We start from the raw sequence: 20,270 nt of genomic DNA on the forward strand, positions 1-20,270 counted from the left end.
AAATTAAAAATGTTATATATCAAAAACATGTACAAAACGTGTTCTTTCCGATGCCTTTGGAATTATTTTATTCAGGTGAGTGATTTTTTTTTATTTACAGAATATCGAAAATTCGGCTGTGTTCTAAAAACGCGGATTTTTTTCAATAAAAAAAGTAGAAATGTGTACTATATATCAAAAACATGTACAAAACGTGTTCTTTCTGAATTACTGAGATTTTTTTAATTTTGTCTGTTTTTATCTCATTTTAATCCTTTTTCACACTTGAAAGTGGCGCACACTACCCAGGGGGTCAAAGTACCCGATTGGGCTCAAACTTCACATAATTTCAGTGATTAATTAGTGAAAATTTGTGACGCAATTTTTAGAATTTGTGACGCTCCAGAAAGAAAGTTACAGGCCTAAATTTGAAAAAGCCTATTCATCAAAAAGTCTATAAATAAAATTTTGAAAAATTCGAAATAAAACAAAATTTCAAAAAACTAATGATGCAGTATTTTAGTGATTAATTTGTGATTTCCAAAAATGTTTTGAAAATTTCGATACGACATCAATTGCCCAAAAAAGAATTATTATCGAAATTTCGAAAAGGTTTTCCATAAAAACAACCGTAATCATAAAAATTCTTCTACACAGATTTAGTGACCAATTTGTGATTCCCAAAAATGTCATCATTTGAATTTGTGACACACTCCTTGGGACAGAAATGTCAATTTTTCAAAGCGAATACTTAGATCTAAATAAATGGTGTCATATTTTAGTGACCAATTTGTGACTCTCAAAAATGTCATCTTTTGAATTTGTGACACAACGTGTGTGACAGAAATGTCAATTTTTCGATTTTCACACCAAAAGTCGAAGTTGAATGAAATCTAGCAAAGCGAATACTTAGATCCAAATAAATGGTGTCATCTTTTAGTGACCAATTTGTGACTCTCAAAAATGTCATCATTTGAATTTGTGACACCCTCCTTGGGACAGAAATGTCAATTTTTCGATTTTCACACTAAAAGTCGAAGTTGAATGAAATTTGGCAAAGCGAACACTTAAATCCAAATAAATGGTGTCATATTTTAGTGACCAATTTGTGACTCTCAAAAATGTCATCACTTGAATTTGTGACACAACGTGTGTGTCGGAAATGTCAATTTTTCGATTTTCACACCAAAAGTCGAAGTTGAATGAAATCTAGCAAAGCGAATACTTAGATCCAAATAAATGGTGTCATATTTTAGTGACCAATTTGTGACTCCCAAAAATGTTATCATTTGAATTTGTGACACAATGTGTGTGACAGAAATCTCAATTTTTCGGATTGGACACGACGAAAGGTAGATCGATGACAAACATGATGATCAAAGTTGCACCAATGGAATAATCTTGTCTCGTAAGATCCGATCCATTTTAACAGCTGTGTCTAGCTTCTTAATCAGAATGTTATTATTATTATTGACTAATCGAAAAGCCTTGGCAATGTCTAAATAAATGTTGTAAGTCTGATATCCCTTTCCCATGTTGATAATCGATTTTGAAGTCAATTCCGTTAAGTTTGTTATGGACGACTTTCGTGGACGATGTTCATCAAATTCATGAGATTCAACCAATTCAAAATTTGACATTTTTGAGAGTCACAAATTGGTCACTAAAATATGACCCCATTTATTTGGATCTACGTATTCGATTTGCAAAATTTCATTGTTTTCGACTTTTAGTGTGAAAATCGAAAATTGAGATTTTTGTCACACACGTTGTGTCACAAATTCAAATGTTGACATTTTTGGGAATCACAAATTGGTCACTAAATCTGTGTAGAAGAATTTTTATGATTACGGTTGTTTTTATGGAAAGCCTTTTCGAAATTTCGATAATAATTCTTTTTTGGGCAATTGATGTCGTATCGAAATTTTCAAAACATTTTTGGAAATCACAAATTAATCACTAAAATACTGCATCATTAGTTTTTTGAAAGGATCGAGTACTATCTGTCAAAATATTTCCCCCTATGCCAAGCGAAATTAATTCGATATACGGCGCTGATGTAAATGTCACTCTGTCATTTCACAATAATACTTTTTTGGCTTGACAATATATAAGCTCTTCATTTAAAATGCATACACATTCATAATTATTGAATCGTTGAAAAAAAAACATGTCATAAAATATTTTTCTAACATTTTTCATTAAAAAATTAATTAAAATTTTTTTTTTTATAAAAAAATTAATTTGTTTATAAATTACAATAATTTCAACAAAAAATGTTTCATCGATTAAATAAGAATCCAATGTAAATAGTAATGACAATGCGACACCTACCGTAAAAATGCAAAAAGAAACTTAGTTGGTATCCATTGTAGCATTTTTGTCCACCATGACAGCATCTTCGTTTTACTTGACCAATCACAGAGAAGCAAAACGAAGATGCTGTTATGGCGGACCAAAATGTTACAATTCCAAATAAGTTTCCTTTTCTATTTTAACGGTAGGTGTCGCATTGGTATTAATTTTTACATTAGATTCTTGTTCAATCTATGAAAAAAAAAAAATGAAATTATTGTTATTTTTAAACAAATAAATTTAAAATATAGAGAATTTTTATGATAAACGTAAGAAGAATATTTTATGATATGTTTCTTTTTTTTACTCGACCGTTCAAAAATTATGCATGTTGAATGAAGAGCTTATATATTGTCAAGCCAAAAAATGTATCATTGTGGAATGACATAGAGTGACATTTAAATCAGCGCCGCATATCGGATTTATTTCGCTTAGCAAAGGGGGAAACGTCGTACTCACTCCTTTTGTTTTATTTCGAATTTTTCAAAATTTTATTTATAGACTTTTTGATGAATAGGCTTTTTCAAATTTAGGCCTGTAACTTTTTTTCTGGAGCGTCACAAATTCTAAAAATTGCGTCACAAATTTTCACTAATTAATCACTAAAATTATGTGAAGTTTGAGCCCAATCGGGAACTTTGACCCCCTGGGTAGTGTGCGCCCTTGAAAGTGCAAACATCGGATATTTTTTAAACGCGTAGATATTTTTTGGTAAAACTTCACTAGTTCACTCTCCGTAAATAGAACAATAAGTCTGCAAAAAATAATAATAAGTAAAACCAATAGAGAGTAAATAGTTTCTTAAGCAAATAATTGATATTTGTATTGATGTCTCGTGCATTAAATGCTTATCTTTTCTTTCTCTCTGTCTCTTCTTCCATTCAAACTTTATAGAGCCCAATGTTATGTGTAGACATATTATGACATTTCTTATTTTTCTTTGTTCTAAACTTGAACTGATTATATTCTTATCGTATCTTTAAAAAAGGTGATTGTGCAGTGCAAACCGATAAGAATCAATTGAAAGTTCGAAGTGAATTATTCGTTGATAATCAGTTTCATCCATCAAATCCCATGAACTGGATGTGTCATTATTCACTAAGAAAAAAATGGACGAAGAATTTCGACTTGCAATGATTTCAACGGTTTTACTTGCCATTTCGTGGCTATTTTATGATCTTTTCAAAACCTGGTATACAATATTACGCAGTGACATAAAGTGTGATTTCGGAATTCCCCCGTTTGGTTCGCATTGGCGTGAAATTTTCAATATTGAATCATGGCACAGCACATTAAAACGATTGTATTATAAGTATCCAAATGAACGATTCGTGGTGTTGCAAGGTATTGGCGGTCGTCCAGAGTTTTTGATTCGCGATCCAGAATTGCTTCGTCAAATAGCGATAAGAGATTTTAGCTCGTTTGTGAATCGAATCAATGATATTCATCCTGGGACGGACTCAATGCTTGGCAATCAATTGACGAATTTAAAAACGGATGAATGGCGTCGCATCCGAAATGTGCTCACTCCACTGTTAAGCGGTCAAAAGTTGAAACAAATCGTGATCCCTTCGTTGAATGAAAATAAACGTGAATTGATAGAATATTTAAAAGACGAAATAGAGAAAGTGAACAACCAAGAGATGATCGTTGACATGATGGATTTAAGTACACGTTCTTGTGTTGATGGATTCTGTTTGACGGCATTTGGTCTGAAAACCGACTCACTTCGTCCAAATGGAAACGAATACGGATTTTTGGAGTGTTCAAAAAAATATATGGAATATGAAGGTACATTGAATCGAGCTGTATTCTGGGCAGTCGTTTGGTTTCCACGCATCATGAAATTTCTATTCGGAAAAACTTTCATGCACCCGAAAGATCAGGAATTTTTCACAAAATCATGCATTGAAATTGCTGACAAACGCATCGAAAACAAAATCAATCGTAACGATTACATTCAATTGCTTCAAGTTATACGTGATAAAAAAAGTGATAACGTGCCAACAAGTATGAAAGCTTCAACGTTTAGTTGAAATTATCATTATTAATCGAACGTTTTTTTTACCCATATAGATTACGATGATGTTGAGCTGATATCACAATGCTTTGAATTTTTTGAATCTGTCATCCTTGAAAATAATCTTTTGACAACGTTTTTGGCACAACAGCTTGCTGAAAATTCCGTTATTCAAGAGCGATTGCACAAAGAAATGGTCGAGGTAAAGGCACGAATTGGTGACAATGATCTTAATTATGAACTCTTGAATGACATGAAGTACGCTAAGATGGTAATCGAAGAAGGATTGAGAATGTGTTCAATTGCCCCAGAGCTTAAGCGTCGTGCTACCAAATCGTATGTACTTGAAAATATTAACGGCGAAAAAATTCCAGTTAAACCTGGTGACGGAGTGTGGCTTCCAGCATTCATTTTGCAAAATGATCCAAAATACTATCCAAATCCATCTGTGTTCGATCCCAACCGATACAGTGACGAAAATCGAAAAGCTCATGTTCCCGGAACATTTGGCGCATTCGGTATTGGACCACGTGATTGCGTCGGATGCTTATATGTGATGGTAGAATTGAAAATAACGCTTTATCATTTGGTACTGAACTTTATATTCGAACGCGGGGGAGACAACAATTCCATTAAACTCAAACGAAGAAAATAGATAGACGGCCTTCAATTTGATCTTATGATATCACATATGTTTGTAACTGGAAAAAAACATGTAAAAATATTGAATAAAAAATGTGTAAGATATTTATTAAATGGAAAATACATTCTGAAACTCATTCATTTTGGATTAACTTGAATATTTGTTATCAATTACCGATTCATTCGTGGAATGATATTCGAGATTCGAAGAATTGAAAGTAAAATATGAAAAAAAAATTATCAATGCCATGAAGGTTGCTGCATATTCATTTTTATTGAATTGGACATCTTTTTATTAATATTTCCCACTTTCACCAGATCCGTATGGGAAAAAAAAGACTGGTTGACTGACTAGCTCCAATCAACTAAAAATGAATTATGTTAACTAAAAGTTTTAGTCTTAAACCGCCTACCCAGTAGGGTGCCTCGTTTTTTTAAAATTATTATGTACACCTCCATAACCTATGTGGGAGGATCCCAGGAGAACATCTGTAATGTTTTTCCCCAAAAAATTTCATGTAGAAATCTGGCATTTATTTTGCGATTAAATTAAGTTGTGGTATATTTGTATACTTTCCATACAGAAATAGCAAAAATGATCACAAATGGTCAGAAACGTGAATTTTTGTACGCAAAATAAATGTCCGATGCGCGATTTCTACATGAATTTTTTTGGGAAAAAAACATTACAGGTGTTCTCCTGGGATCCTCTTACATTCGTTATAGGGATGCACAATTGCACATACTTGATTTAAAAAAAAGGATGCACCCTACTATTCAGTCGACTTTATTCGTCTATTTTTCTGATTTTAAACAGATGACTAATTTTCTGCTGAACTTACGAACTCTGCTACTGTGAGTCTGAATGTATTGTGAATATTTCAAAATCAACTACAATTAGCAATTAAGTGAAGATTTTGCAATATACACGTTCGCATCGCTATCACATTATATTCGTTACGTTTTTCCCAAATCGACTATCAGGAATTTATTTTCGAATAATCTCTCAATTCGAATAATTTTCTTTTTTCAAAATATCTGTTTACGATTAGTTTTACACAACTGTTCATTGAATTCAGTACACTTTTAATTTGGGTGCGATTTGAAACAAAAATGAATTTGGGGCGAGGAATTTTGCGATTTTAAATATAATTTGTTCAACGACCAAAGGGTTTCATTACCAATCGGCGATCATTTTTATAGACTACCATTTCTGTGCGGAGCAAGTGCACGTTGTAAAGTGTCTCTTTTGAACCATGCGTATGTGCCGGGTGAGCAGGTAATTTATAGATTAACGTACGAAGAAAGCACGTTATAAATTAAATATAACTTTGGTGCTGGGTTGGTCATATAAAAATTGTGAACTCTCAATTCCAATAACTATGGAACACATAGAATTTGATTGCCCAAAACTGAAGACAATAAATCAAATTCAATAAAGAGTCTTACGGGAGTAAGACGAACTTTTCCGCACGGTGGTAGTTGCGTATTTTATTAAGCCAGTTCAAAATAATATTTGTTCGATTTTTCAAGCCTTTTAAGCGGCGTAAAGTTCGAGACCAAAATATGTTTCAACTTTGGCAACTAAATATTCTTTAATTTAAAAGCAGAAGTACCCAAGAAAAGATGGCGTGAAACTTTACAGAGGTTATTTTTTTCACAAAAAAATAACATTTGGAGGGTTTGGAGAAATTTCAACCAAAATTAAAGGTACCTCCCATACAAAATATACCTAAGAGGTACCCCTAATTTTGATTGAAATCTCTTCAAACTTTCAGAATGTTATTTTTTTGTGTAAAAAATAGACTGTGCAAAGTTTCACGTCATTAAGGTAGCATACAGGCATGGCTCCCATACAAAAATTCAATTTTTTTGTGATTTTTTCAAGGAAACTGTATCAAAAATTGATTGTATCTCAAAAATAACGTCGGATTCGGTTTTCTCGTGCCAAAAAACCCTCCAATACATATTTTTGAGTGTTTAAGTCTACATTAAGTATGACTTTTGGACGAAAATTGGACTCTTTTTCATAGGTATCACTACAGGCATGACATTTTTTTCCATCAACCAAAATCGCTCAAAAGCTAATGATTTCTATTTCTCGGGACCCCCAATCATCCTGTAAAGTCAGATTTTGAATTTAGTTTCTACGATGAGCGAAATCTTGCTAACAAATTTTGCGTACGACGTACAACGTACGACGTACGACGTACAGACTAACATAAACCATGCTCAAAACGGCCTGATTCGGGTTCCCTGACCTCAGAAACTTCCAGAAAACATGTTTCTGAAGTTTTCAAAATTTTGACCGATTACAATACTTTTCACCTTACACTATGTGTGCGGAAAAGTAAAACGGGGAGAAAAACCAAAACACACCAAACAAATCAAACAATGCAATTTAATAAGCGCTTAACTTTTAAGCAACGATTCAGTCTTGCTTACATATATGCAAGGCATGAAAATGGGCAGCATAAAAAAATATCCGCATACTGCGACACAGCATGTTTAAGAACATATACGCCACACAAAACACAGTACCGTCTCTCTGTTCCTTGAATACGCTGCGGTGTATGCAAGCAACAGAGCGTCAGTGCTGTGTCGCAGTATTCGGATATTTTTGAAATGCAAGGCATTTTCATCTAGCCAGGCAGAAATCGAATATAATTAATAATATATTCTTCTTCTTTTGTGTCGCACAAAAAATAACATATTCTCTGACCAATTTTGTATTCATATTGCGATGTTGCAAATGATAATAATCCGAATGCTTATATGTGTCTTTGCTATTGTAAACCAGCATGAAGTTTTTGAACGGAAATTTAAATTTGAGTGGAGTCACCCATTTGTCAGATTCAGTCGCTAATTGGCTATTTTATGTTCAAATCTCTCTAAATTGTGTAAATAAAAAAACATCGATTCAACCAATTATTATTAATTTCAAATGACTTACCGCAATGGTGCATTCAACTTTATTTTATATTTTTATTTTAATTGAGCTTAAAAACGTTAAAATTCGTTCATAATCATATTATGGAAAAACATGACTGAAAACTTGAAATACCGAGGAAATCCATCGTAACTTCTGACATGTTAGGCAGCACTATTTCACTGCATATATGACAAGTTGGTTGGTTCGGTCCAGAATCTCAGAATTTTGAGCAGATGTATATACTTACTCACTTATAAATAATAATATAGCGAAAAATAATAAAAATTCCTAAAATACAGATTTATCCTTCTTATAAGCCAATGAAGAAATTCTTCAATTCACTCCATCTCAATAATATTAAAGAAAAATCGTATTAATAATTTTCCATGGAATATAACAATTGTTATAGAGTTTATTGGCTCAGTTAAAGATGGGGTCGCACAAAAAGCATAACATACAAAATATGATCGAACTCAATTTATTCGCTCACTATTTAATTGTAAAATAACATTTTCACTGTGCCAAAATTGTTGAATTTGCAAAAATGCATGTCACTGTATATGAAGTCAATAATGTGATAAGGCACAAAAAAAGGCCCTTACTTTCTCTTAAATTAAAACTTTTTTTCTGATTTTCACACGTTTAACGTAATTATTATTTTTGAATGAGAATGCATAACACAAAATATGATACTCTAGCATCAATGGTCCTAATTATCTTAATTTCCATCATAATTGTACTCTAAGAAGAATCATTATATTGCTAAATACATTTTAACAGTTATTTTTTTTCATTTCTGGACTTGAACTATGGCTTCTTTCGCTCTATTCATTAGAGAAAAAAAACATGTATATAAATATCTTATTGCTATACGCACGTGCGCGTTTCATAAATAGCAAACAAAAAAAAACATCTGTGCAAAAAAGTGAAAAATAAACTAAAATTTCTATGTTTATATTAATGTGACAAAATAACACTCTTCTTTTATACATATTTGTATTAGATTTGATTTTGTTGAAATTTCTTCGAAAATTGTGCGCGAATTATCATTACAACGAAAATGATCGAATGACACAAACACTATATTAACAGTATGACATGTATTTGAAAATAGATTTACTGAGTAGCTAGATTTTCTTTTGTCAATATGTACGGTTATATACGAGGGTTCTTGTAAAAAAAATGTACATAAATATAGATGAGGTAAATTAGTTTCCATGTTGTCATGTTCAATTTCCATTCGAGAGATTGGGAAAGTATTTTAATTATTAGTACTGTTGCTGCTGCTGCTGCTGATGAAATCTCTAAAGCGATCTTTGAACGTTTTTCCCTTTTTATTGATCACTTTGCAATTTTTCATGATCATTTCCATATTTTGTTGCGTTGAATGTGACTCATTTTCATTTTTCATTATCCTCGAATCGAATAGATCGTAGAATTTTGATGCGCCCATCCATTCGACGGTGGTCACACTCAGTCCAGCACTTGCTACCATGTCTTTTTGTGTAAATTTTTGATGAACAAAATGTCGAAACATTGCCGTTTCCACAAACCACTCCAAAAATAATCGATACGATTGTGATGAATGAGATTCGATGAATAGTTTTTTCTGTTTGAGAAAAACGAAAGGAAACGAATTAGTTCTGCTGTTTAAAAACAGTACGAATAAATCTATGGTACTCACATCAAAATGGCTGTATTTATATCCAACGAATAGTTCAACAAAACATCGTAAAAATGCTTCGGCAATCAAGACGCTGGACAGCATCTTCCCTTGGTCCAGCAAGTCTACCATTTCGAGTGAAACTTTAAGCGAATGGCTAAGTGAATTTGGCAGAATTGTTGTCTCATCACCGCATTTCTGTACAAGTGTTCTTGTATTCAAATCGACAACAATACCGTCTTCAATATCAAAATTGATTGGCTCTAGCACTCCGGCTAGCACAGGGATGGGTGCTTGGCAAATATCAACAAGTGATTCGGGTAAAATGGTAATAATTGTATGTTGCCATTGAAATGGATAGAGCAATGTTTGTAGCCCCAGTACACATGATGCCAAAATCGAAATATTTTCCGTAAATAAAATGACTTTACGTTCCAACAGTAAACTACTAAATACGACAATCAATAGATCCGGTCCCATGGCTTGATACAAATCACTGAGTTCTGTACTCTCAAGTCGTAAATCATTTGGTCGTCGAATAAAAATCTCATCGCATTTTCCATTGTGTTTGCCATTGAATAGACTGCGATTGATCAGCGACAAATCAAACGGTGCACCGTTGTTTTGTTGTTTTTTCTCTTCGAATTCCTGTACCAGCGATTTGGCGTTTGAACGTTCTTTTTTTGCTGGCATTGCATCGGTCACCGATATATTGGCCGATTCACAATTACTAAATGCCGCTTGTGCTGCCGATTCTGTCAACCACTTTGGATTCACTTCTAAGCTCAATCGTTTCGGTGTAATTTTATGATGTGTGGATGATATGGTTTTTGGTCGTGGTGACAATGGAAGTTTTACGTGTAAAAATTTTCCAGCCGCTGGTATTGAACGGGTTTGTAAACTTTGAAGTAGAAAATTTGTTTGGAATTCGGCTTGACCATGTCGTGTTTCGATTTCTCGTAAAATTCGAAAATAAAAACCAGGCGCTTTTATCTCACTGATAATGCAATAGGCGAGCGGTAAACAAATATCACAACTTTCTGGCAATATGCGACGACAATAACCATAAACATGATATCCATTCGTATCGGTCAAAATAATACTGTAGTCTTGATTTTTACGCGTTTGATTTATCAAATTTTTGCTGGGAAACACCAATTGCTCAATATTCGGTGGTATATCTTCGTCGGACGGAAATTTTGTTTTGATATACGCTTGGTGTGTACTATTATTGAAACCGATCAAGAGACACACTTGAAATAGCTTCGGTACGTTATCAATGTTTTCATCGTCATCGACATCAATGGACACTTTATCGGTCATTTGACTGGAACCGTCCAGCACATCATCAATGGCAATATCAATTTTATCGCTGTTTCGGCCATCGATCGACATTGAATGACTGTTACCATCATTGGCGCCAACACTTTTCGGTGAAACATGTTGCTTACTACTGTTTACAGTCACATTACTAACGATTGAATCATTGTGGCTGGTCTCGTCGTCCGTATTATCAACGGAAAATGTTCGAAATACCGATGGTTTGAATGTTTGATGAGACGAATCATTTGTCAATATACTGTCGGGCTGCATTTGCTTAACAGCCGACACCCGACGAACATAATCTTTTCGCTTCTCCGTTAACGTTCGCGACAACTTTATTGTACTCTTTTGCTGCTGCTGTTGGTGCTGGTGCTGTTGTTGTTGATTTCCGCTCTCTGTATTTAGTGGCGATAACGAATGCGATATCGATGGTGAATTTCCCATTCCGTCACTTGATTTATGCTGTTCAAAGGCCGCATTCACCAAAATATTTATCTGATGCGAGAAAATATAATAAGAAAAATGGTCGATGAGTTGTTTTTTTTTTTTTTTTCAAAATAAAAAAAATTCGATTTTGCTCACCTCATCATATGTATTGCTATTGGGCAATGGTTGATCATTTTCATTTGAGTTGGAATCCGAATCGGAGCTCTTAATTTTCGAATCGATGCTCGTACACTGCAAATATAGCAAAAAAAAATTAGCACGTATTTCGAAAATAGTTTCTTTTGTCCTCTCAAAAGTATGTATAGATTTATAAATAACAAAAAGCGTTTGTTGTTATCAAATTACAAAACAATAGGCGTAAAAATTTAAAGCGTCTAACAATTGCACAAATTATTCAAAACAAAAGAAAAACATTTGCTTTAAAATGGTTTAGCATTTGGATGTGAGAGTTAAAAATAAAAACATAAAAATGAGTAGAAAAGAAGACGAGGGACAAATAATGAAAAAATAAATGAATTTGGTTTTATGCATTGTGCCATATGGTTGTGGTTTTTGTTTTCTACTTAAGCTACCGGTTAAAATTGAGCATTATTATTCGGTTGGTTAGTTTTCGTTCGATGATTTTGGTTTTATCGCATAAAAGAAATTAGAGAACAACAACACACAGACATAACAATAATGAAATTGCCCCATTCCCAAATGTTAAGCATATAAAATTTGCCAAAACACACACGGCAATATCTATATATTGTATATATATATAAAGAAAATATGATATATTCAGAGGTCACGTCCATTGATGCAATGCAACGCTATCCGTCTCAAACCAACAACTCACCATATAATGAATGTCATGAAGATCGGTGATTGAATGATCGTCGGCCGTACATGAAGTGCACGATGTCGATGTTAGACTAGAGCCCAAACTTTCCGGACCATCAAATGATCCATTATTCGACAATGATGGCGTTGATAGAAGCTTTGGTTCTGTGCTGCATAAATGTTGACTGGATGGTGTTGTTGGTGATGCGATCACAAAATGATTTCCACCATGTTTCTGATTTGTTGGTGTCGAACAACCGTTCATTGTTTTGGCATTGTAGTGTTTTAAATGTGCAAATGGTTCCATATAAATTGGTTCTGTTGTCGATTGTGTTGCTCGTGTATGATTTGACGACGATCCGATTTTGTTGGTTTTTTGTTGTTCATCGGATGTGGTCGGTTCTTTTGATCGCATCACCTTACCGAATTGATTGGGTCCAATGATCCCGGTGTCATAAATCGATGCGGATGAGCATGGTATGCAATTCAATAGACTGCTACTAAATGGATTTAGTTTCTCTTTGCTCAATGCCGATCTTGGACTTTTTCCCTTTCTATTGTTATTGTGATTGGTTTTAAGTACGAGTTGATTTTCAAGACGGTCAATTTTCTGTCGCATGTTATTCTGTCTCATTTCGTTGGTCGGTGCATTTGATGATGGTGCAGTAACAGCAGGTACATAATTTCGTGTGCATTTTGTTTCCTCTTTTTCCACAGCCTCATCATCATTATCACTGGACGCATTCAATGTCGAATTTTTTTGTACTTGTTTCGGTGAATCGATAAATGTGCGGGGTGGTTTCTGTGGTGGAGGCCCAGATGGCAATGGTTGCCGTAGAAATGCTTTCAATGTATCACTCAAACCGGAATCGTCCATTTGTTGTTTTGCTTCAATATCACATCGTTTCAAAAGGCTTTCAAATTTCTCCGCAAATTCTTTTGGTACAACGGGCGGTACATTTGCATCCGTTGTCGTACCACCACCACTACCACCATTCACATGCTCATTTCGATTTGACTTTGAATTGCTTGTATTCTTTGAATTACCATTATTGGATGCACTCTTTTCACCAACACGAAATGCTGGACTTCGCTTAATGCTACTGCGTTTGACTGGATCGTTTATGTGTCGTTGCAATCGAACTTCAACATTTTCTTTAATTTCGATCAACGGTTTCAATGTGTCGTCGTCTTCACCGTTGGATGTGAAATTTCGTTTTTTCACCACAACCGTATCGGCCGACACCGTTCGATCTAAATTGTTGTGGCGTCGCAAATGGCCCAATGGCATCGGTTTTTTTGCCTCATTATCGCTGTGCGATGGTGGCGACGGTGGTGATTTTGTTGGTGGCGTTCGATTGCTTGGCACCGCTATTCGTCGGATGGGCAAATCGATCGATGTGGATGAACGTTTGAATAGGAAACTTGGCGATGGCTTTCGATATTTATGTGGCACCATCACTGATATATCCAACGATTCCAAACTATTTAGATTCTCAAATTTACTTTTGATACTTTTCACACGTCCCGTTTCCGCCGTCGTATAGGACATTTTTTTTTTAATTTGATTTACGCTTTGCGCAGCAAAAATCGTGTAATTCAATCAACTTGATCAGAACGACTGATCACCACTCATGTGGTTGTGGTTTTATTTTATTTGTGTTCTTTTGGCCACGGGTTATCAGATTGCAATGAACGATATCGTTTACATTGTTGACAACAATTATACTGTACTTGTAAAAACAACAATCTTGAAGAACAACGTCAAATTTTTTGAAAGAAACAATAACCGGACTCCGATTTTGTGCACCTTGTGTGTGTCTGTGTGTATGTGACACCAATGTTTAAAATACGCAATTGAAATTTACGTAAATTTACTCAATTCACATAATGTGTTTGTATTGACATTTTCGGACGGTTTCTTTAGTTTGGTATGGCATTTATAAATCGAGCTCTGTTATGATTACTTTTGCAAATATTTTTTTCGCTTTTGTTGATCAGATCTACGGTTGCGACAATGAATTTGTTTTTTTTTTTCTTTTTCGCTGACCATATAATATTTTGATACATATGGTTCGACACAATGTGTCGTTCGATCACGGCTTTAGACTTGCCTTTTTTATGCTCTACCGTCAGCAAATTTCAAATGACAAAAAAATCGCACAACTTTTTATTTCAATTTACGTGTTTCTCTCTCTCTGCTCACAATACGAAAGTGTTTATTGCATTGGTGTTTTTTTTTCTTAGTGCCTTATTTTGATCGGTGTTTATTCTTGTTATGTCCTATGGTGTCTAATTATTACTTATTTTTTTGTGTCTTGTTGCCATTTAAATTGCATAGGTCAATTGCCTTCGAAACCGAAACACTGTTCATTATTATTGTCACTTGTGGCTACTGTGTTTATATTTACTTTAAGTGTTCTCTATTTCGTTCGCTCTTTCCTTCGTTTGGTTCGTTCGCCGCCGACTCTGTCACTCAATTTATTTTGATATGCAATTCAGCAGTGGCGTGTGTTTTTTTTTTGTGTATACTGCGCATTTTTTGGTGCACGAACGGAAGCCCGATTCTATCGACAGATGAAATACAGAAAAAAAACTCAAGAACGAAATGAATTGAATAAACACATACACACTCATACAGTCATTGTGGACTCATTTTCAGCAGGTTGTTCACAACACTATAGTGCGATGTTTTGAATTTTGTAAGATTTCGATCTAAATAAACCCAGCTACTTGATCGCTATTATATTCTAAGTGAACGAAGATCAACAACAACTCACAACATATAATCAACAAATGATGCTTCTGCCGCTGTATATGCGCGAAATTGGCTGTTGGTATCTCTCAAAACTGTCTTTTGTTTCATTTGCTATAGAATTTCGTTTAGGGTTATCTATGTTTTGTTCGCTGGCTCAGCTTTGCACTTGACGCATTTTCACATTGCACAATACATTTCTGTTCTGCTTCTGTTTTTTTTTCTCTGTTCGTGAATAAATCAAGAATCAGATCTTGTCTCAAATATGCTGCTGTGTGTGTTTTTTTTTTCTTCTTCTTCTTTCGTTACAGCTACTCCATTGCTCATTCTCTTGTGCTGTGACTCAACACGCTTTTTGATAAGAATTTAAACAATAGAAGAACGAATTGTAATTAATAACAATGTCTAATTAGCACTATAACATATGAACGAAGTGTGTCACTGCATTTTCGATTTGTTGGTTGGTTTGTTTGATTTCATGTCGTGTCTAACACAATGGAAATTCTAAAACACGAATTATCTGTTTGTCGCGACGAATGATCTTAAATCTTTAAATTTGAACGATGATGGCGTCGTGTTCAATGATTGTTTTTCGTTTTCTTTACCACGGAAGTAAATACGACCGAGAGACAGCGACAATTTGTGTATGTGTGTATATGTAGAAAATGATTATGGTACGTCTGACGGTTGCACTGAAATTATGTCAATCTATTTGCTTGTTCTGAATGAATCTAATTGACAACTTGATTTTTGTGGACAACATAATTTCTTTCACATATTATGACAAAATGCTTGGTACTGGGATTAAAAAAAATTGGGATCGTTCTCACTGTCGGTGGTTGGATTACTTTGTTTTTGTTTCGTCGTTATGTTTGACTGTTTTCACATTTGAATGCGGATGAAAAGAAGCCAAACGATGCGATTGAATTGCGTTAACCTCGTCGAACGAAACTAGAATATCTGAATATCGTTTTAGCTACTTGAATAGAATATATTTAAGAACATTGGATTTGAAAAAAAAAATGTATGTTATATTTTTTTTGTGTCTTCTCTCTCACTACAATAACAAAAACAATCGAGAGAATTAAAAAAAAATCCGCACAGCACTACCAGTAACAACGGCAAAACAAAACATACAAACGACACGAAAAGAAGAGAGAAAAAAATGGTATAAACTGGTAAAAATGTAACAATCTAATGCGTGTGTGTATGTGTATGTGTGGAGATCTATAATGCACGGGCATGTGAAACTACAAGGGAAAAATGTGATGTTGAAGAGAAGGCAAGAATGAAAGAAAAAAAAACACGCACACACGATTCACTTTAACGAAGAGCTTTAAGCAAAATGCACACACGAATACATAAACGGTTCGGTATATGAGCGTAATAAATGTAATGTACACACTCATTATTTAAAACAACAAACGAATATATTCTCAAATGAAAGAAGAAAAACCATACTCTATCACACACTTCACTTGCTTTTTTTTATTATCGCTTTGTTTTCTTCAATGTGCTCTTTAATTCAGTCTATATATGTTCTTCGTTTTTTCGCGTTTTTTGTATTTCACTCATCGACGTTTATTCACACATTGTTTTTTTTTATGCGATAGAGTGAGAGGGAAAGAGTGAAGAAAAGAAAAATGCACGCACAAAAATTGCTGCTTCGTTTTAATTCCTCTTCTTCTTATTATTCTTCGTTTTCGCTGAGTTGGGTGTCTCGTTATATTATCATGGTGTTCATTTAATGTAAAAATTTGTGCGATCTTGTTACTACTTTTTATTCAAAAGAGCTAGCAATACAATACGGTTCTTTTAACGTTGTCGTTTCAATATTCCAAAAACGATTCTTCTTCTTCTTCTTTATCGTATATATGTATAATTTTTTTTCTTCTTCTTTGACTGTGTTCGGTGTTTGTTTCTTATTTTTGCTGCTTGTTTTTATATTTTTGTTCCTTCAATTCCAATTTTCATGCGTCATCTGTATGTATGGGTGCAAGAGAGTTTCATATTTCCATTGTATCTTATACGGTGTATTCAGTCGAATAGAACGAACTGGCAGCTTCGATGTGCCAAGCTGTTGTGTATGCACATACAATGATAATAAAGTATAAACGGGCATGTGTATTTGAAAATTGCTTTACACGGCTGGTTAAATGTTATAGGTGGTGCCATTGTGTGTGAGAGTGCGACATTTTCAACAACAACAAAAACATTATTTTAGATATGTGTGCATAGCAAAATACAACACATTACACAAAAAAAAAATCTATTCAGCTTGCGATCGTTAGGAGCTCAAATCAATATGATATAGAAAAATCTCTAGCTTTTTGTCATTTGTTTTGGGTTTTTTCCTTTTTCTTATGTTTTTCTCACTCCATCTGGACAACGGATGTCAATATTTACTTACATCACTTTGACAGGTGGACATTTTAGCTCGAAAACAAAAAGAAAATCGTTTGTTTAGGCTCTTTGCTGCTGCTTATGCTTCTTGTTCGACGTCGATATTCGGTTGACTTTTGAATGCGAAAAAAAAATCGTTTGACACCCACAATTCGCTATGCAAAAAAGTCGTCAATCGCCTATTTATTATGCAATTTTTCAACGGGAAAATATTAAACTGGCACTTCCCAGTGAACAAAACAACAACAACAAAATAAACGTACACTCTACAGAACAAAAAACGAATTTATGATCATACAAGTGCTTTGCGCAGCCAACTACGCCTATATTCTGTATATGAAGAAGAAAAAACGGTGTAATATCGCACATACATCCCTCTCATTTTTTTGTTCCGCTTTTATTGTTGCTTGATCTTGTGTGATTTAATGTCTCGCATTTATATTCTATCTCACACACGTATGTGAGAATTGAATTGAAGACAGTAAGACTCGTTCGACCATCGAAATTGCGCTCTCAATTGAACAAAAGATTTCAATTACGCATTGTCGTATTTTACTTTTTAAATCATTCTCTTTTATTTCTTGTCATGGTATTTCTTACCAATCGAAAACCATTCGACACAGCTGATCTTCAATTGATGGCCCGACATTTCATTTCTTTTTATCCCATTTAAAAAGTGCCTTTTGGAAAAAAATGATTTTCTGATTGAAAGTTTTTTGTTTGAACTTTGTTTGTTATCAATGCAGATTGTGTTCATCGGTCGACGGTAAAAGCGAACAAAAAAAGACTCTTTGTCAAAAAGAGATACCACCACAGTATGGTAGTGGTGTCGTTCGCTGTCAAATACGAGTTCATATTGTCTGGCGCGCAAATGTTTCAATCTCACCAAAATGGGGAATTTGTTGTTGTAGAGAAATGTCAAAATTTTACCATTTCAAATACAGTTGTCTATCGGAATATATGTGTCTGTGTGCTTGATGTAAAGAAAATATTTTTTTTGTTGTTCCGTAAAACAGTTTTTGTCTCTTTAAATCGATCGAAAACAGTTTGAGCAGTTGTTTAACAAAGTAATCGCTGATAGTTTTTTTATTTCTTCGAATTGATTGAACATTACCAGTAAAAATGCCGACGACATTGGAATTGTGTGAAAAATACTTTGGCACCAAAGATATTTACAAATTGATGAATTTAACAAAGGATTCGTTGGAAAAAGACGGTAACACACATTTTAGATCAAATTTTTTACTTGATGTTATGCAAAGGGAACAATTCGATAGATACACGTCACTTTTTAGACTATTGCGATGAGATTTCCTTCATAATCGTTCTTTTTTAAATAAGTTCATATAGAATGTTTTTTTTTTTGTATGTATAGAGAAAAAAATTCCATACGAAAGCTATATGTAGAGAATATTTGCCAATTGAAACAGGCAATTTTATGCAAAAACATGAAAATTATTGATTTTTTTCGGAACATTATAAATTATTTTTCGTTGCAGTGAAAAAGGCATACTATAAACTATCATTACAAGTGCATCCGGATCGTGTAAGTGAATCGGAGAAGGAAGATGCCACCGAAAAATTCAAAGTGCTCACCAAAATCAATGCCGTATTAACTGATCCGGATAAAAAAGCATTATACGATCAGCAAGGAATCATCGACGATGACGGTGATAGCGATTGCAATTGGTTGAAATTATGGCGGGAATTCTTCAAACCAATTACAACAACTGATATTGAGAATTTCCATCAGAAATACATCGGTATGTGTTACATTTGCTATTTTTTGTGTTAAATCAATTCGACTAAAAATAAATTTGGATTTTAGGTTCGGAGACAGAGGAGCGTGACATTCGTAAGGCATATTTGGGTGGAAAGGGTTGCATCAATTTCATGATGAATAGTGTCCCATTCATGACTGTGGAAGACGAACCACGAATCATGGAGAAGGTCAAAGGTAAGTGAAGAAACAAATGGCATGCAATTTCTGTGTAGCGGAAAAATTGAATTGAGTCTGCTTACACCATTTTTGTTTATTTATTTACGGTAAATGCGCCTATTACTCTTCCATAAATAGCCGTGTGGTTTTTTTTGGTGGCATGAAAATAAAAATCGATTTTATTTCAGAATGGATTTCAAGCGGTGAGCTTCCAGAGTACGAACAATTCACGAATGAGCCAAAGGCAAAACGTAATCGACGCCACAAAAAGTATGCACGCGAAGCAAAAGAATCGGAAGTAATAAAGGCTGATATGGCGAAAAAGTCGAAAATGACCGGCACCTTGGAACAGCAAATAATGAAACGCCAATCGGAGCGCGAACAGTCCTCAAATAGTTTCTTTGATAGGCTGCTGGAAAAGTATGGCGATGCAGATGACTCAGAAGAATATGTATTTCCAGCAAAACGGTCAAAGAAAACCACCGCAAAGAAAACAACCACTAAAGATACACTCAACAAAGTGAAAAATGGTCGAGTGTCGAAGAAAAAGTAAAACCATCGACATTTATAGCGAACAATATCATACTAAAATACATTCATTTCTTTTTTCTTTATCATACATTCAGGATATAATAAGGATAAATCATTTTCTATACTAACCAATTTCAAGTAATTCAGTACATATATATAAGCATAAATAAAAATGAAATTTATCAAACGAACTTGTTTTAAATTTGCTAATCTTTACATTTTGACAGATTGGTGTGTGAAAAATGGCGCCAAAACGTACTCTACCGACAAAATAACTGAACTAGTTGTTATTTGGCTGATGCAATACCCCATCAGAATTAATCGATGTTCAAATTATGCACGCAAATCTGGTTAAAAAACTTAAATCATTAAAATTGGAATTAAAAAAAGGTGGTAAACAAATAAATCCACATCAAATGATGAAACTCATCGAAATAAAACGATAATTAAATATGATAT

The 20,270-nt window shown here is 34.1% G+C and overlaps 3 protein-coding genes across 5 annotated transcripts; 2 read left to right on the forward strand and 1 right to left on the reverse strand.

Annotated features, from left to right (window-relative positions):
• Positions 1-3,404: 3,404 nt before the first annotated feature.
• On the forward strand, positions 3,405-5,148 carry LOC116346523 (probable cytochrome P450 9f2). Its single transcript, XM_031776605.1, has 2 exons — positions 3,405-4,344; positions 4,411-5,148. The coding sequence occupies exons 1-2, from the start codon at positions 3,444-3,446 to the stop codon at positions 5,007-5,009; spliced, it is 1,500 nt and encodes a 499-aa protein (XP_031632465.1). The 5' UTR covers positions 3,405-3,443; the 3' UTR covers positions 5,010-5,148.
• A 3,150-nt stretch (positions 5,149-8,298) lies between these two features.
• Positions 8,299-17,649, reverse strand: LOC116346580. Of its 2 annotated transcripts, none has more exons than XM_031776715.1 (5): positions 17,349-17,649; positions 12,200-15,289; positions 11,497-11,592; positions 9,613-11,409; positions 8,299-9,537 (listed from the first exon to the last, which is right to left on the reverse strand). In XM_031776715.1, exons 2-5 carry the CDS (start codon positions 13,733-13,735, stop codon positions 9,190-9,192), a joined length of 3,777 nt encoding a protein of 1,258 aa, XP_031632575.1. In that variant the 5' UTR covers positions 13,736-15,289; positions 17,349-17,649; the 3' UTR covers positions 8,299-9,189. The 2 variants fall into 2 exon arrangements, with proteins under 2 accessions (XP_031632575.1, XP_031632577.1); XM_031776717.1 differs by lacking the exon at positions 17,349-17,649 and having other exon boundaries at positions 12,200-14,750; positions 14,964-15,289.
• Positions 17,650-17,852: 203 nt separating this feature from the next.
• Positions 17,853-20,154, forward strand: LOC116346581 (J domain-containing protein CG6693). 2 transcript variants are annotated; one of them, XM_031776718.1, is made up of 6 exons: positions 17,853-18,557; positions 18,841-19,104; positions 19,170-19,298; positions 19,469-19,829; positions 19,907-19,949; positions 20,039-20,154. In XM_031776718.1, exons 1-5 carry the CDS (start codon positions 18,464-18,466, stop codon positions 19,911-19,913), a joined length of 855 nt encoding a protein of 284 aa, XP_031632578.1. In that variant the 5' UTR covers positions 17,853-18,463; the 3' UTR covers positions 19,914-19,949; positions 20,039-20,154. The 2 variants fall into 2 exon arrangements, with proteins under 2 accessions (XP_031632578.1, XP_031632579.1); XM_031776719.1 differs by lacking the exon at positions 20,039-20,154 and having other exon boundaries at positions 19,907-19,998.
• Positions 20,155-20,270: the final 116 nt, after the last annotated feature.

Source organism: Contarinia nasturtii, unplaced genomic scaffold, assembly GCF_009176525.2.
Source record: "Contarinia nasturtii isolate CC-2019 unplaced genomic scaffold, AAFC_CNas_1.1 Cnas_scaffold_1565, whole genome shotgun sequence".
Lineage (NCBI taxonomy): Eukaryota > Metazoa > Arthropoda > Insecta > Diptera > Cecidomyiidae > Contarinia > Contarinia nasturtii.

What these genes read in the sequence shown, in the direction of transcription:
- LOC116346580 (XM_031776715.1), bottom strand. Translation starts at nt 13,735, where the DNA reads ATGTCCTATACGACGGCGGAAACGGGACGTGTGAAAAGTATCAAAAGT. An exon ending in TTCATGACATTCATTATATG is followed by an intron (nt 11,593 to 12,199) that starts GTGAGTTGTTGG and finishes CTATATTTGCAG; the next exon opens with TGTACGAGCATCGATTCGAA. An exon ending in ATAAATACAGCCATTTTGAT is followed by an intron (nt 9,538 to 9,612) that starts GTGAGTACCATA and finishes TTTCTCAAACAG; the next exon opens with AAAAAACTATTCATCGAATC.
- LOC116346581 (XM_031776718.1), top strand. Translation starts at nt 18,464, where the DNA reads ATGCCGACGACATTGGAATTGTGTGAAAAATACTTTGGCACCAAAGAT. An exon ending in GGATTCGTTGGAAAAAGACG is followed by an intron (nt 18,558 to 18,840) that starts GTAACACACATT and finishes TTTTCGTTGCAG; the next exon opens with TGAAAAAGGCATACTATAAA. An exon ending in AATCATGGAGAAGGTCAAAG is followed by an intron (nt 19,299 to 19,468) that starts GTAAGTGAAGAA and finishes ATTTTATTTCAG; the next exon opens with AATGGATTTCAAGCGGTGAG.
- LOC116346523 (XM_031776605.1), top strand. Translation starts at nt 3,444, where the DNA reads ATGGACGAAGAATTTCGACTTGCAATGATTTCAACGGTTTTACTTGCC. An exon ending in AAGTGATAACGTGCCAACAA is followed by an intron (nt 4,345 to 4,410) that starts GTATGAAAGCTT and finishes TTACCCATATAG; the next exon opens with ATTACGATGATGTTGAGCTG.